This window comes from Lepisma saccharinum, chromosome 7, assembly GCF_977018435.1.
Source record: "Lepisma saccharinum chromosome 7, izLepSacc3.1, whole genome shotgun sequence".
In the NCBI taxonomy this organism is placed as follows: domain Eukaryota; kingdom Metazoa; phylum Arthropoda; class Insecta; order Zygentoma; family Lepismatidae; genus Lepisma; species Lepisma saccharinum.
The window spans coordinates 98,224,615-98,242,804 of record NC_139235.1 but is presented as its reverse complement, the minus strand read 5'-3'; the positions used below and the strand labels follow the sequence as shown (position 1 = coordinate 98,242,804).

The window sequence follows — 18,190 nt, the reverse complement described above, 5'->3', positions numbered from 1 at the left end:
AAGGTTCTTTACGGTCCAGAACCCATTGACGCCTACTGTTTTTCTCTCCTGAACCGGAATTGAATTTATTAAAATTTCTGGACCTTTAACAACACTGACTGCAACTCAATTTAACTCTATCTCTACAACAATTTAAGTTGCACGTTAAATATGTAAGAGTAGGAGAAAAGACAATTGACTTCAAGAATTTGAAATTATATGCCAGGACCAACGAAACCTCCATAATCTCAGCTTGGGGAAAAAATCTCACAAGACAAGTTGTTTCACACGTTGCGTAGGCAGTGATTGGCTCTCAATATCATTTTATTTTCCTGTACTTGAACAAATTAGAAAACATTCACCCCCTCGAAAAAAAATATGCAGGAGCTCTCCCACCCAATTATTGTTCCTCTGTACATTTAGTTATGTAGTTAGTTTGCGCATGCGCACTTTCATCAATGGTCTCGACTAACGCAAGCGGACAGTCAGGGTGCGAAATAATTTAAGACTGGTGGGGAGGGAGAGATAGATGTTAATCTACAAACCCCCTCCCCACAAAACATACATATAAATTATACGATATACATATTTATAATGTTATTAAAAGTAAAAATAAATTACTAAATTAAATTACTAATTTAAAATATATTATTATTATTAATTACCCAAAAATAAATAAATTTGTTACTTTTAAATATATCAGATATTAATATTATAAAGTAGCAAACTACGTCTCCTACTAACTGATTAAAGATGTTAATAAATTATGAAATAATTGGTGGCTTTATTATGTGTAAGTTTTTATTAAGTTTTTGCTGTATGTTAATATAAATAAATTATATTTCATAGTTATTATTGTTCTGCATTCTTGTTTTACTTTTATTGTGTGTATTGATGTAGATTTGTTAACGATCTCTTGAGAGAGAATTCAATACTCACAACTACACTAATTTGTATATGTATTCGATATTATTCTTAGTACAGTATATTTGAAATTAAAAGTAATTGTTTATCTACCCCCGAAAATTTTTGATGGGGGATTTTTGAGGCCAAGATTGTTCGTGGGGGGAAATCCCTCCCGTCTCCCCATGATTTCGCACCCTGCGTACATCCTGGTACAATCTGTGCATGTACTGTGACTTTCGTAATAATCCGATGTGTTGTCAGATATTCCATTGGCATCTGAAACAGCACGAAACGATACTTTGCATCTTAAAATGTAACGGAAATAAAGCAACTGGTGTTATGGATGAAAATTTATCAATATCGTCGACAATGAGACTTGTGTTTTGTGGCATTCACCGCGTAGTTGGCGACTCAGTGGCGGAACACATTAACTGGTCACTGAATTTCAGGGGTTCGAGTATTCTTTGCGAGCGTCCCTTCATCAATTTCATCTAAGGATCACTCATCATCATCCATAAAGTTTCTTTCGTGTTCCGAGCTGGAATTTCAGGTGAATGCCTTCGTAAAACACCCGACATTCCTCTCGTCCCATTGTTCTGGGCTTTTGCAGGAAGCGACCCACGATGGGAGCTCCTGCCCTTGAAAGGCCGTAACTTTCCCTGCCTTCACGTGGGAACATTCGCAGCTTTCGTTTGTCGCTCGTCGAGTTTCTGGGGTTCTACAACAGCTACAAAGCCATAATTCTCAGATTACAAGTCTTCCTTTATTTCTTTCAGGTTTTCAGACCTATTTTCTTACGGAGAAATCGGTATGCTTACATGCCGCAAAATAAGTCTCCCATCAACAATTTTCAGCAAGATGAGGTGTTGCCTCATTACGGTGCTACGTTAGCCGATGATAGAAAAGAAAAGTTCATTGGATAAATCGCCATTTGCGTGCTAGGTGACCTCCAAGGTCCCCAGACCTCAACATGCAGGAGGGGTGTCCTCAATGGCGCATTGGTAACGTCGTCGCCTTGTAATCAAGGGGTCCCGGGTTCGATACCAGGTGGAGGCACACAGTGGTTCGGATCCTACTTTAGACTGTAGTTCCAGTCCCGATTAGCCTTTCTGTGCATAAAGTGCACTTAAAAACTAAAAGAAATCTCAGCCTTGAGGATTTTTACCTCAGGTGATGAGAATGAATGAAGTAGGTGAGGAAGCAACACAGAAAATACTCTTAGTTTGCCGAAACTTCGAACACATACACTTTTGGTTTCACTGCACGCTGTTCTAGCAAACCACCAATCAATGTTTCGAAAACAAGAACCAGTCCAACCTTTGCATAGTTCTTATCATAGGGATGATAATATAAAGCATGTTTTAATTTTAGTATTTGAGAAGTTCATATCTCTAACATAAGTTTTAACAAAAAGATTTCCGAGACACCTGTGCAACGTTTTTTTTTTCTGGTGTTATGATGAAGTACCCACCGTAATGCTAAGGTTACACAAAATGCCCTGAAATGCATTTTAAAATTCGAATTCCACCCAGACGCTGGGATGAAATGGAACCACACCTTTAACGCCGCAGCAGGGGGTTGTCTTCTAAAATGTGTCTCCTTTTCTGAAAAAACTCCATGATATCCCAAATTCTGAAAAACTACATCGGTATTCGTGCTAGAAAATTCAAGTGCATCTTTGCATGGTTGTTTTCGCTGTTGTCTAGTCGCATACAATAGAAAATATCTATTACAGATATAGTATTTGTAAATATAATAAAACTGTGAAAGCGAACCTCACAAGAGCAGGGTGTCTGTCTACCAGTCAAGAAAGTCAAGAAAAAGTCAAGAAATTATTCATGTGGCCAAGAATGACTGACTTCTGCCCCTTTGGCTAATCGCGAAGATTACGATGAATGGGAGCAAGGTAAGATTGATGAAGGGACAATCACATACATATAGGGACCAACACGATCCCAAAAATATTATCCTGGCTAGTCTAGCTAGTCTGCCAAATGCAGTCCAGGGTGTACTACATGGAAGGGAACATCAATTATTACATGCATTAATACATAAAACAAGTCTAATTCTCTTATTAACGTACAACTAATTTTTCGTCTAATACAGGCTTTTTTAATTAAATAAAAAGTATTTACTTTCTTAATTGCTAATTTCCAACTTCACCTAAGTCGGGGCCGTAGAAATAAAAATGAAGGAAAACGAAAAAGTCGAGAAAAAAATATCATGAAAATGTCAAGAATTTTGTGTTATTTTGGTAGACACCCTGAAGGGTTTTTCGACTGGAGAGGAATTTCGAAAATGACTTTGCAACGGCCGATGTGTTTTCTTATGCAGGGACTGCGTTCGGCGACCACAGCCCAGAGCTTCGCTTGGTTGAGGACCCACAAAAGCTCTTCGTGTGAAGATGCAATCTTCAGTCTTTTGTTGCTCAGGTCGCGTGATAGGGAGTGGAGCTTCTCGATTGTTCTTCCGGTCACTGCACATAATAAACTCCTTCCAGTCGCTGCACAGAAGAAAAACAGCTCATGGGAGAATGCTCGAGTCTTTCCTCACGATTTTAAACAGGGAGATGCATGAACTTCAAGAATTGTTTTCATTACATTGTACCCCCAAAAATTGTGGTATTTTTACGGGACTCTAAAATTAACTGAAATGAACTGGAACTCCCCTTTCAAATCGCACTCTGCATTATGAATAGATGTGTGTCTTTTCGTGACTTTCATATTACAAACTTCTGACTTAAAAAAAAAAAAAAAACTTATTTATCAAAACCTTCGATTAAATAAAAATTCATGTCTGCTGTTCTAAATTGATTTTTTATTCCCCCATGTATGTATGTTTGTGTGTTTGTGTATAAATACTGTGTTTTTATGTGTATGTGTGTGGAGATCAATTTTGTACCTCCCTCCCAACGTTCCTACGCCACTGATCAAATTCAGTGCATATTCTTTTCAAATATGCTATTTTCCCCGTTGTCTCTTTTGTCATAACGTCTCCTAATTTAATGTCCTCCTATTTTACTCTCGACTAATTTCTGGTGATAATTTTTGACTCAACCCTCGTTTGTACATATATTTTTCCTAACGATAATTGTTATTGTGTACAGTGCAATTCCTTGCAGAGAAATGAATTCCACTTTTTCTTCCAGGCGCATCTGAACACGTGCAAGCACGATGCGATGCCGTGCACCAACCAATGTGGAGCGATGATCCCGAGGGTGGTGATGGAGGACCATCTCAAGTACACGTGTCCCCAGAGGAGGGCCAGGTGCGACTTCTGCGGGAAGGACTTCACGGGACAAACCCTCGAGGTAAGGCTTCTCATTTCGTCGCTTGGGGAAAAGAGCGAACAGTCGATTGCTATGAAGACTTGACACTGTCTCTAGTCAGTTCTAAATGTCTGATCTCGAAATATACACTGTGAACAATGCATATATATGCGCGAATTTTTCTCCGTAGACGTGAAAATTGCAACTTTTAATAATCCAAATCCCATTGAATTTAATATACGTATTTATAAATGCCCTGAGGCACGTTTTTCACAGTTTAGCTTTTATTTTTATGTAAGAAGGAAAATAAAGCTTCGTGGAAAATAGCACAGAATTCCCTCAAACCGTTTACTTTGGTAGTGTCCTTTGCAGAACAAACTATCTGACAGATGAAAGATTATTGTTAGATCAGACATCTTGAAGTTGATTTGAGTTTGAAATTCTTATCCAATTATCAATTATTAGTAGATCCCGTAACATTTGGGACTTGTGTTAATAGATATTTCGAGTCTGAGTATGTGCAATGGCAAATGTAAACTCCGTATATTTACATACAATTTAATTGAATTGAATTAGAATTTTTGGATACATTGGAATCACACATACCCTTTATATTGTTAATATATTTTTTGTGTATGTGTGTGGGTGGTGAGAGGCGAGGTTGAAGTAGAGAAGACATTTGCTTGTAGCCTTGAAGTTTTGGAATATTCGCCTTGAGGACAGGAATTATACTTGAATGTTATCATGGTTCTAGAGTGGCTACTCGGTATATTACAAGAGTCAAACGAAAATCTTAAAAGTCCAATACAAATTGTAGGACAGACTGTTATTTACAAAACGACCTCAATGCAACACTAATCAAGTGAGCTTCAAAACGCTATATTTGTTATTTGATTGATTGATTTGGTGTTTTAAGTCCACTTTATGCACAGTAAGGCTAATAGAGACTGGACCTTCAGTTTAAAGTGGGATCCGAACCACTATGTGCCTCCACCGGGTATCGAACCCGGGACCCCTTGATTACAAGGCAACGACGCTACCACTGCGCCATCGGGGAGGCACATTTGTTATTTCAAAGATGGCGCCTCCTATACACACTTGCACTATTGAAGAGCAGTGATTTCTTGTCCTTTGTCAGCTTTAAACTTACAGAAACCTCTCGGCAAATGAAAATTCAATATCTCTGTGCATGCTTACCACACCAGCAAGTTTACTAATGGAGGAGAAAATTCGACAATGGCCTCAGTTCTTAGGCAGATGGGTGGAAAGGCCTTCGCAGTGGCTCATATGTGATTGCACGTGGACCCCAAAGACTTATTCGTCTTAAGGTACACAGGCACTAACTACAAGTTGAAAATATTGAGCTAAATCTGCGTTAAAATGCAGCAAAGTTGTGCAACCCTACATACAAATCTACTAAATAAGAAACAAAAACAAATGAAGGTTTTCATTTGGCTCTCCCTTATATGAACTGTCCAATGTAGAGAGATCATTAATGCAAACACATTCTGTTACAAAGTTTTTTCCTGCTTGACGCATTCGTTTCGTCGAGCCTTTGGAATTTTATCCAGAACATGTATGCAACCACTCAGCACAGTTTCACAATTAGCATTAATGAATTGACTTAAAAATTACCACAAAATATATTATGGCACGGCTGTAAATAATTAGGTACACGGCTGGCATCTCTTCAGTACTGTTACTGTATCATTGCTACCACTGTAAACCATAGGAGCACCCCCATCTTCCCCTTCCCCTCAGTCAACCCCAAGACTCGAACCAACATCCCCCACATAAGAATTTTCACTTCAAGCGCTACTAAGAACATTCTGGAACAGCATATACATACTTCTACATACAAGCCGACCTCCGTGGCAGAGTGGTTAACACACCACGCTGCGACGCCAGGAGTCCCGGGTTCGAATCCCGGCCTGAGCACTGGTGTTCTTTGTGAGTGTTCCTTTATCAATTTCGACATATCATCACTCATCCTCATCTTCGCGATTAGCCAAAAGTACCAGAAAAGCGAAGTAAAATAAACCAATTCAATCAATAAATCAATCCCCTGGTAGGGACACAAGTGGTTCGGATCCCACTTTAAACTGTAGGTCCAGTCCCGATTAGCCTTACTGTGCATAAAGTGGACTTAAAACACCAAATAAACCAAACCAAACCAATAAATCAATCCATGCAGTTTGGAGGTTCACTTTCAAGTAACCTTTCCTCTATGCAATAAATACTGGACTCTCGGTAAAGGCGTATGGGGCTTCTTCCCATTAGCTTTGTCTGGAGTCAACGAGGGATGATTAACAACCCCCGCCAGCTGGTTCCCATGTGCTCCTCCTCCCACACACCCTCCGCCCCCGTGCGTGGTCTTCTTTGTGTTCGTCTGAGACAAGAAATAGCTTTCCTCGTCTTTTTCACCCTCGCAACAAAACGCCACATCGACGTGTAAATATTTACAACCGCAGTACCAGGAGAATGGACACCTGAAATGCCCTACATCCTGCCCAGGCATGTATCTACATAGAAATATAGTTTTAGTGGTGGGAAGTGTCTCATGAAAAATAATAATATTAATCCCAATAAATTAATAAGGTTTAAATTAAAATAATCATAATTATATTAAATTAATACTAATTACATATAGTATTACACGGATAGGTTGAAATACGGTATAAGAATAGAGATATAACAGCACATATTCATTATCCAGCTTCCCAGTATTGGTATAATTTGAATTAAAACAAGTGCCCTGGCAAATAAATTGAAGGGCTCGAATGTAAAACACGCTAAGTGACATTTTGGTAAGTTTTGAGTTACAAAGTAAAATGTACCATCCTTCAATTTTCGAGTGAAATTGCCATGTCGTACAATTTGTATTGGGCTCAGTGAAGCCTTCTGAAATTGGTAAACACAACATGAAAACAATTTATCTACAGTATAGCTTCTAATAACCGTTTTTCTTAATAAACTCAGAAATGACCAAAATGTCACTTACCATGTTTTACACCCGAGCCCTTCAATTAATGTCAAATAGATAGAGAATTGATTATTTATCGAATGACAAAAATGGATGTTAGTTCCATTTGGTGAAAAGTAAAGTTCATGATTAATATTTTATGCATATGTCATAAATAGTATCAAAGCATAAATCCTTGGTACTGTCCTTCAACCAACTTTAGAGGAAATTAAAAAGCATCCATTATACAACTAATGCTAAAGAAGTAGATTTTCATTATTTAATTTTAGTACTTGCTAAGTCTTTCGGTGGGGAGTCCGGACCCTTCCTAAATTCGTCATTGAATCTGCCGTTCATATCGAATTCTGTTAATTGTATACATATAAATGTATTCAAAATATCTTGCTCTTTCACCAGTACAGTTTTGCTTTCTTGGGCGTTAAATTCATTTTTAGGTTTATCGCGACAATATGAGTAACTGCTGAAATTCTATTTACATAAGTTTTCTTTTGTCTTCTCGCGACTACCATGATTAGATTGAACTCGAGAAAGGGTATTCTGAACAGCGTGCAGGTGCAAGATGCTTTCTAGAAGCATGTACGAGGGACAGTAAAAAGAAACTGGATTTGTTTCTCGTTTTTTAACTAGTAGGTTTCTGCATGTAGGTTTGCGAAAGTTTGTTGCAATTTAAGATTGGCCCATTGCTGAGCCACATATATTTTCAAGTCTTTAGTTTTTGCCTATAGGCTATACCTCAAGAAGAAGAACATTTTGAATCTATATGCAGTCACTTATGAGCCACCGCGAAGGTCTTTCCACGGATCTGCGCGCGGACTGAGGCCATAGTCGAACTTCCTTCTATATTTGTAAACTTGCTGGCATGGCAAGCATGCATAGAGACAATGAATTTTCATTTGCCGTAGAATGTATATACGTTTTAGCAGGCCCGTACTCAGGATTTTTTTTGAGGGAGAGAAATGAAATATATGTCAATTATTACATAATTAATTACTAGCAAATTAATTCCTTTAACGACTGGTTCAAAAATACATTAGTTTCCTATTAAATTAACATGTAAGTGCTATGTTTTATTCCCGACGAGAGAAGGTGAGCAATGGAGGAGAAATGACGGGTTTGTCTAATTTCTATGTTCCAGGGGTCTAGGGTGACAATGACAACCACCTTCGCAGCTACGGCTCCATATAATGAAAAACATGTCTGAATGTGAATTAACCACAAAAAGAGGACATTTTCTTATCAAGACTGCAGTTCGAAAAAAGTAAAAACATGGAGTAAATATGGGTGAACTGTCCCTACCAAATTGGAACATTTAGTAGCTTCGCATAAATGATTATAAAGCTAAAATTGCTAAATATAGTACTCTCTCCAGAGACCCATTTATTTATAAAAGAAGAAAATCTAAATTCTTGCAAAATCTTAAAAAATATCCTTTTTTTGTAGGTTTACATGAAAATATTTCATGGCTCGAGGGGGGCATGGCCCCCTTGGCCCCCCCCTGGGTACGGGCCTGAGTTTTAGGTTTTCAGAGGGCAAGAAACCACTGCTGGTGCACGTGTATCCAGGAGGCGCGATTTAAAATGACAAAAATGGTGTTGTGAAGCTCACTTGATCAGTGTTGCAACCTTGAGGTCGTTTTGTAAATAACAGTCCATACCTCGTGTAAATTTGAGCTGTTTACAGTCTGTCCTGTAATTTTCATTTGACTCTCCTTGCTCTGGTGTGCGAATGGGATTTCCCTCTGAAGCACAAAGAGATGCGTTCTTGTGGGTGGGTAATCGTAGCATAAGGGACCAAATTAAAGATTCAGAAACCGAAACTAAAAGTATGTAATTAATTAAAGAGCACTTTCTCGGTCCGATAACAGAGAAAGCCAGAAAAGACAAACAGAGCTTTCTCATCGACTGCCTTTTCCTGTCGCTTTCTACAGGTAAATCATGATAAGTACCTCTATTATTACTATTATTATAATTTCTCCGGGTGTTTTACGTGCGACTAAATAGAGGTGCGTGCGCGAGAGAGTGTCGAAGCCTCGCAATAACGAGAAAGAAGGAAAATCGGCTCCAACAGCCATTTCGACGCTGTTGTAAAACAAGTCGTAAAAAAACACGCTGGGAAGACGTCGATGTGCATCATACAGCACGCTACGCCGCGCAGTTTTTTTCCCCTTTAATTGCCTCGCGGTGGCTCAGGTGCTAATGCAAACACGCTCCACTGTCACGCCATTATCCCGTGTCGATCGTTTTTTGTTTGTTCAGTTCGTCCATGTGCAGCAATGCCAGGCAGAAAAATGTCTCATAAGCGATTTCAAAAGATGTAAGAAAGAATAAAAGAGAATTCTGAAGTATTGGAACTTTTTTTCTCGCACAATTTAAATTCGGTTAAAGTTGCGTATTCTTTCATTGAAAAAATGTTCCTGGACCGTATTTAAATTCGTCTGGAAGCAAGGTTCCTGAACCGTATTTAAATTCAAAAGGAAAAAAGGTTCCTGAACAGTATTTATATTGATCCGGAAAAAAGGTTCCTGTACCGAATTGAAATAATTTAAAGATAAAAAGTTTATTTACGGTCCAGAACATGCCAGAACCCATTTACGCTTGCTGATTTTCTCTCCTGGACCAGAATTGAATTTATTTAAAATTCCTGGTTCAAGGTAAAATGTTACACTAGAGAATTTATAACTCGTACAATACGAATTACAAGACAATTTTAACGCAGTGGATGCCCAAGGGTACCCATGAGCCGGGAGTCCAAGTGATCTTGATTCCAAGCAATTAAAATAATATACAGATTCGGATTTCAAGTCCCATTTTTAATCTCTACACAAAATCGCTTCTTCCATTTGCCTTTGTTTCATGCATAGCGTTGTTATCTTCGAGTTCTTGAGGGAAACATGCTGTATAATACACCAATATCTAACGACGTTGGTAGTTTTTGAGAGATCTAGGGCCGTGCGGTATCCCGACTTTTCGGAAATTAAATTTCAACTTTTCGGGATTCCGTGGAGTCGCGAAATTCCAAATGGTCATATTTGAAAGTAGTTAGTTCTCGACGTTTTCTGCCTCGTGAGTGTCCGAAACTTCTCGCAAATTCCACAAATTCAAAAACCAATCACTTAACGGAAAATATCACATAGAATTCGAGATTTGCACGGTGTCGGAAAATTTCGAAAATTTTCCGCCCCAAAAATTTCCAGAGTTGCCCGGGAAATTGCGATTTTTCCCCCCATTCTGTCCCGCACGCCCAAGACATTGCTGGTCCTTTGGCTTGTTTCAAAATTTTCTCTTTTCAAATAACCCCAACGATATTGCAAATTCTGAAAAATGCATGTGTTTAGAATTGCTTCCAGAGCATCGAATGAACTCTAAAAAGATGTCAGAATTTGAAATATCCCAAAAAATTTATATATATATTCTGACGCAGGGCCTCGTGCTGCTAGAAAGAAAAACACCGAGACGCTTGCTTTCGTGGCTCCATGCAGGTGGAAACGAATGGTTGTCCTGCGCAGACATAATCTGGGAGGCATGGGGAAAACACTGGCGCGTAACAAGACAGGGGAAAATAACGAGGCCATAATTCTGAGTATTTCGTTGAGCGGCGGAGTGCATCCTTCTGTGGCCGAAGCAGCGACCGTTCCCTCGACCTCCGCGTGTCCTCTTTTAGGAGCTTTCTTCCAGCGCAGAGGCTCATCGGGACGAACCAACTGCTTGAAGCCAAGGAGCTTGCAAGGATCTATGATCGGGGAATAACTTTCTCATGTCGTACATATTCGATTCTATTGTGGGGTGACTGAGAATAACTTTCTTAATCTTAACATAATCGCGTATTTCTGGGCACATTGCAAAAATATATATTATAGTTGCCTCCACGATTACGTTATGATGATAACGCTGGCGTCGTGTAATAATAGAATCTAATTGATTCTATTGGGTTCCGCTGCAGGACCGGAACATTTCTTCTCGCACAATTTAAATTCGGTCCAAGTTGCGTATTGTTACATTGAAAAAGGTTCCTGGACCGTATTTAAATTGATCTGGCAAAAAGGTTCCTGGACCGAATTGAAATACTTTACAGATAAAAAAGGTTCTTTACGGTCCAGAAAACCCATTTACGCTTGCTGATTTTCTCTCCTCGACCGGATTTGAATTTATTTAGAATTCCTGGACTTTTAGCAACCCTGGTAATAATGATGTCCCTGGTTCCAGTGGCATGCCTTCCTTTTCCAGCCTTTTACGTTCTTTTTTTTTAGGAATACAGGGCCAATGGATGGGAGGGGGTTATGACTTCCACCAACACCCCCTTCGGGCACGCCACTGACTGGTTCGATACCCGGTGAAGGCCGGATCGGACATTGTGATGGAGTGGTTAGCACGGCGCGCTACAACGCCAGAGATCCCGGGTTCGAATGCGGGAATGGGTATTCTGTGAGTGTCCCTTCATTAATTTCATCGTATCGTCGCTCATACTCATCTTCGCGATTAGCCAAAAGTGGCATGAAATGGCTGTGAATAACAAAAATCAAATTAAAAAGATGCAAAAAAGGGAAGGCCAGGTGAAAGTATGGCTTTTGCAGTTCTGTTTTGGATTAAGGAAACGACTCATTTACCATTCCATTTACAAACGAGGTGGAGCAGAGACTAAGTGTTTTTGTTTTTCATTTCAAATTTGCATGCGTCAAGAGTATACTGCCTTCGCTTTAAACGACCCGTTCATCTGAAACAAAGATTTCACTAACATAATGTCAACAAGTTTCTGAATTGAGAGGAGGTAGTGAATATTTCAGAAGTAGGAGTCAATCCCCATAGCCCCTGCCTATTTTTACATGCGGCTAGTTGGGGGGATATGTTCATCTAAGAAGATGTTAAAAAACGGAAGAGGTATTTTTCTACCGTTACAAATAATTAATTTCTAAATAAATCGTGGCATTTCTCTGGTTTCGAATTCTCAAAATATCCGTCCACATTATCAGAGAAAATGCATTTTTGCGTACAGGATTATCATCTGGGCCAGAAAAAAATGTTCACAACAATGGAAGGAGTTAATGCGACAATTAAGCCCTTTCTGACATGTAGATGAAGACGTCACAAGTGAACCTCGGCCGCCAGTCCTTTGTTTTCGACAGGAAGTGATGCGCCGAGCATTTCCTGCCGTCTGTCCTTATGCACGCTCACACATTGGTCATTGTTTTCTCGAGGCAACTCTTGCCCATTACATTACTTAATGTTTCCCATCGAAATTCTGCCTTCGCTTTAAACTACCCGTTCATCCGAAAGAAAGATTTCACTAACTCCGAACAGTTCATGTCACAATGGCGTAGTTTCCTCCCTTTAATCAACATGTCTGTCACGTCCCTGAGATGATGAGCTCACATTTAGCTGCGAGGTAAAGATCGTTTCCGCACAAGCAAATGGCTAATTGTCACTCAGGAGTTAAATGTTGCAAAACATCTCACTTGCCTCCATAAAGGTAACAAGGAAAGGAGATTTCAAAGGCTGTTAAAGTTTGCCTGTCTCAGAAAAAAATGTGACATTACACAATTTCTTCATTAAGAGTCAAAATTTAATTAAGTGCTTCTAAGATTTACATCATGCAACTGTTCACAGTATGAAGCAGTTTGTTGCAATAATTAAGTAAAATAAGTTGACAAATGTCAGTTAACACGATATATTCCAATTACAATTGCCTTGATGTTCTCTGCACACTGTCAGATGGTGTGTGATTGATTGAATTGGTGTGATAAGTCCACTTTATGCACAGTAAGGCTAATCGGGACTGGACCTACAGTTTAAAGTGGGTTCCGAACCACTATTACAAGGTGACGACGCTACCACTGCGCCATCGAAATTTTGTGTGAAAACCTGTGTTACACACAATTTTTACGAGAAATTGAATTTGTCAGTTAGTATTTTCACTTTTGAAAATAAGGCTTCCCAGATATAGACTATTCATTTGCACAGTGCCTCACGCTTCTCATGTACATCCTTCTTGTCTGGCCTCAGTCAGAAAGAAACACAGGAAGACCATGAGCTTGAATCAAGTGAACTGTAAATTCATACCTGTAATTTATGTTAAAGTTTCAATAAATTTGAGAAAATCACAAGTTTCAAATGAAAGCAGTGAAGAACTCGGAAAAAATCAAAGCGGTGAATGCAAACTTCCCTTAAAATGCCCCTGATTACAATTTTTGTCTTTGAACAGCTTTTAAAACGAAAGTTTAAAAAATCGTAATTCGAAATATGTTATATAGTATATCCCGGATACAATATAGAACTGTGACTATGAGGGGCCCGAACCAAGTGTCTCAGGAATAATAATAATGTTTAAATTAATATAATTATATTAAATCAAATTAATACTAATTACAATACATAAATTAATATTATATTATTATTACACTATTAGGTAAAAATACTGTAGCTATAAAAATAGAGATATAACAGCGCATATTCATTACGTAGCTTACCTCTAGTTAAGATCGGAATAATTTACATAAAAACAAGTGCTTCTGGCAATAAAATTAATGTCAAATAGATGAATAATTGAATATTTATCGAATAACAAAAATGATGTCACATGTAGTTGGAGAAAAGTAAGTTGCTGATTAAAAGATGTTCAGAGGAAATTAAAAACCATCTATTATGCAACAAGTCTTTCAGGGTGTCCGGACCCCTGGACCTCTCCTAAATACGTCCTTCCTGTCCCTCGAAGCCGTATGATCTTAATATAATCCTTGTCTTCCAATAAGTTCAGAGGAAATTATACAACAACGGCTAAACGAATATATTTTTCATGATTTAATTTAAGTACTTGATAAATCTTTCGGGGAGGTCCGGACCCCCTGAACCCCCCCCCCTAAATACGTCCTTGGTGACTATGACAAATAATGAAAGAAAGCAATTCTGGAAGTCACCCAGGAAAAAAAATGGCTGGAACACTGCCTGCCTGCTACAAGAAAGAGTGGTTGGAGAAAGAGTCGTGAGAAGAAAAAGATGTCAGCTGATATTAAATTTAATTGATCCTGTGATGATATGAAGCATATGAGCAAGACCAAAAAGTGTGAGAACAATGAATAATTGTTCATAATTACAATCACTTAAAGTGATGCGTTTGTACACAATTATCCTTTGCGCTAAAACATTTTTCAGATCGAACAGAAAACAATGCGTCTTCATTAAGGAAGTGTAGTCGTGAAACTAACACCAAAAATATAGAAAATTTTTGCACGAATTTCAAGTGGGAAATTGGTATTTCACCTCCTTTGCCTGTGTATGTACTCGACCTAGATACACAGAAGAGTTAAAAGGTTTGTTGAGAGCGTCAGGATATGGCGATGTGTGTTCTGGAGAAGAGGTGGTATCTATGCTGACCTGCTTACATCCTTGTGTCTGAGAGTGCATCTGCTCCTCCATGGACAGCAACTGAATGGTTAGTCCTCTCGGGTTAGCTGTCCTGGGTAAAATCTAAGGTGGAAATGGAATTGGAATGTTGGTGTAGCATTGTGAAGAAAATCATGAAGATATTTGAAAAGAAATACATTTTTGATGATGCTTATATGTATATTCATCGATGACATCAGTATTTTTTAATCAAAGAATGAATGGAGAGAAGGAGAATCTGTCAAGTCCGAAAAAGCTTTAATTGAAAAAGTAATTTAAACTGAAAGAAAGGTGACTTGGTGTCAAGGACGTATTTAGGGGGTCCGGACCCCCCCCCCCCCCGAATGACTTACCAAGTACTAAAATTAAATAACCAAAATATATTTTTTTATCATTTGTTATGTAATCGATTGTTATTTATTTCCGCTCAACTTATTGGAAGGCAAGGAATTTGGCTCATAGGGCTTTTAAGGACAGTTCCAAAGATTTATGCACATTACTTACGATAATATGCATAAAATATTAATCAGAAACTTTACTTTTCGTCAATTGAATCTAAGTCCTTTCTTATTATTCAATAAATATTCAATTCTTTATCTATTTGTCATTAATTTCCTTGGCAGGGCAGTTGTTTTTACACATATTTTGGCGATCTTCACTACACGTAAAGTAGATAATGAATACATGCTGTTATATATATTTTGCTATCTTTTTACCTATTGATGTAATAATAGCAATAAGATATTAATTAACTTACATATTTAATTAATATAATTTAAATTTAATTTAAACTAATTATTCTAATTACATTATTATTATTATTATTATCATTATTATTATTATTGTTATTATTATTATTATTATTATTATTATTATTATTATTATTATTATTATTATTATTATTATTATTATTGAGACACTTGGTCGGAACCCTTCCGAAATATATTTCTAGATATGTGCCTGCTTGGTGTAGATGCATTTTCATTGGACCACAAATCGTGAAAGCAAATCTATAAATGGAAAACATACAGGCAAATGAAGGAAAATTATGAAAATCAAAGCTTAAGTTATAGCAATTTGTTTCCCCACATAACAGTTGGGCTGAAAAGTTCGTAGGCTAACATAGTAAAAAATATTTTTTTGACAAAATTCGATTTTATTATTCAATATAGTTGCCTTCGAGGGCGATACAACGATTATAGCGGTCATAGAATTTTTCGATGCCATTTTTATAGTACGATTTCTCTTTAGCCTCAAAATAGGCCTCAGTTTCGTCGATTACCTCTTCATCAGTGCTAAATTTCTTTCCAGCGAGCATTCTATTAAGGTCTGCAAACAGGAAAGGTCACTGGGGGCCAGATCTGGAGAATATGGTGGATGGGGAAGCAATTTTATTACGGTTGAATATCGCTAAACATTGCTCCGAATCATCAAAACGTTGTTGCTTTTGATCGATTGTGAACACGTGCGGCACCCATTTTGCACACAGCTTTCGCATGTTCAAATATTCATGCACAATATGTCCAACACGTTCCTTTGATATTTTTAAAGTCTCAGCTATCTCGATCAACTTCACTTTACGATCATTTAAAATTATTTTATGGACTTTTTTGATGTTTTCGTCGGTAACAGCCTCTTTGGGGCGTCCACTGCGTGCATCGTCTTCGATGCTCATTTCGCCTCGTTTAAATTTAGCAAACCACTTCTCAACGGTTGATTTTCCTGGTGCAGAGTCCGAATAATGTTTATCAAGCCAAGCCTTGGCTTCAACAGTATTTTTTTTCGCCAAAAAGCAATGCTTTATTAACACACGAAATTATTTTTTATCCATTTTTTCACAATAACAAAAGCTGCTTCACTCACAATGCTATATCTCACGAACTAATTATCCGGCAGCTGTGAAATTTATACACGTATCTTTTGAAGGTTAGTACTAAGTAAAAATCACATGGATTTAATTCTAGTAACGCCATCTATGAGTCAGCCTACGAACTTTTCAGCCCAACTGTTATTTGTATTTTGTTACTCACTTTTGTCTAATCGCAACAATGTCGAAACTCTTGAAGGGACACGCACAAAGAACACCCATAGTCATGTTGAGATTTGAACCTGGGAACTTTGGTTGCGAGATCAAAAGACAACCACTAAATGTGCTCGGCCACCAAGTTGGCTGGTATTTGTTCATGAAGTAACTTGTAAACATTGTCTATAACATTTTTCACCTTCTGCTTTATATTGTTATGTTTACTGTTCTATTAATTTATTTCACTAAGTAACTATCTTAAATTTTTACTAAATTACATGAAGTATTAACAAATTTTGCTTGAACTATGATCATGAATTGAAATTTAAGATCTCGTTAATTTGTTTTAAAAATATTCAATAACTAAACTTAGCATGCAGTGTTAATTGGACATTATCCATTGTCTAGTGCCTTTAAATCATACTTATTCTAATACTATGTTTTGAGAGAGAACTTCCCTTGTCTTCAGGTGAAATTTCTTTAGTTGGTGGTCAGGCATGCACCTAGAAATATATTTCGGGGGTGGGGGGGGGCTCGACCAAGTGTTTCAATAATAATAATAATAATAGAGCAATTATATTAAATAACATTAATTAAATTTTTAAATTAATTAATATTGTATTATTACTACATGAATAGGTAAAAAGATGGTAAAAGAATAGAGATATAACATCACATATTCATTATTTAGCTTACAAGTAGTTAAGATCACCAAAATTTGTACAAAACAGCTGCTCTGGCAAGGGAATTAATGTCAAATAAAAAACTGGATATCTATTGAACAACAAAAAAGGAGTTACATCCAATTGATGTAAAATAAAGTTCTTGATTAATATTTTATGTATATTATTATAAGTAGTAGTGTGCATAAATCTTTGGAACCATCCTTCAAAACCGTATGATCCCAATTCCTTGCCTTCCAATAAGTTCATTGGAAATAAATAGCCATCGATTGTATAACAAATGATAAAACAATTATATTTTCATTATTTAATTTTAGTACTTGGTAAGTCTTTCTGGGGGGTACCGACTCCCTGGACACCCCCTAAATACATCCTTGCTGGTGGTGGGAATTGAACATACGACAGACCTGGGATTTTGCTACAAATTCCATGCTTTAACCAACTACTCCAACTGAAGACGAGCGAAAAGATGCTCCCTCAATGTTCAATTAATATTGCATGCTAATGCAGAACCATTGTCACTAATACCCAGAGAACTATAACCACTAAACTTGCAAAAGAGTATTAAATTGCAAATGTTATCCATGACGAGAGAGCAATCTGAAATTATGTTTTAATTTGCCAAACCAATGTTTCTATTTGTCTATTGCAGAACCACTCGGGAACCTGTGGCTATGAGCCCCTTTACTGTGAGAATAAGTGCGGGATGAAGGTGCAGAGGAGGCACCTGCACCAACACAAAGCGGCTGAATGCTCCAAGAGGCTGGTTCCTTGTAGATACTGCAACAAAGATTTTGTGGCAGACACTTTGCAGGTAAAGTCCTTATCACAATATCCTTTCAATGTGAGAAGTAAAAACAACATATATTTTGCAACATCCTTTTTCATGTTCACCAATGACGTCAGTGTAGAAATGTCAGTGAAAATACAAATAATAATAATAATAATAATAATATCGTCTTTATTGAGAGGGCA

At 37.6% G+C, this 18,190-nt stretch overlaps 1 protein-coding gene across 2 annotated transcripts in view; it reads left to right on the top strand.

The window, feature by feature from the left end:
- Positions 1-18,190, top strand: part of Traf4 (TNF receptor associated factor 4) — a 115,300-nt gene that overhangs the window by 82,736 nt on the left and 14,374 nt on the right. For both annotated transcript variants that reach the window (XM_083125723.1, XM_083125722.1), the window contains 2 exons: positions 4,034-4,195; positions 17,868-18,029. In XM_083125723.1, coding sequence (XP_082981849.1) covers positions 4,034-4,195; positions 17,868-18,029 — 324 coding nt within the window. The remainder of the gene's footprint in view (positions 1-4,033; positions 4,196-17,867; positions 18,030-18,190) is intronic.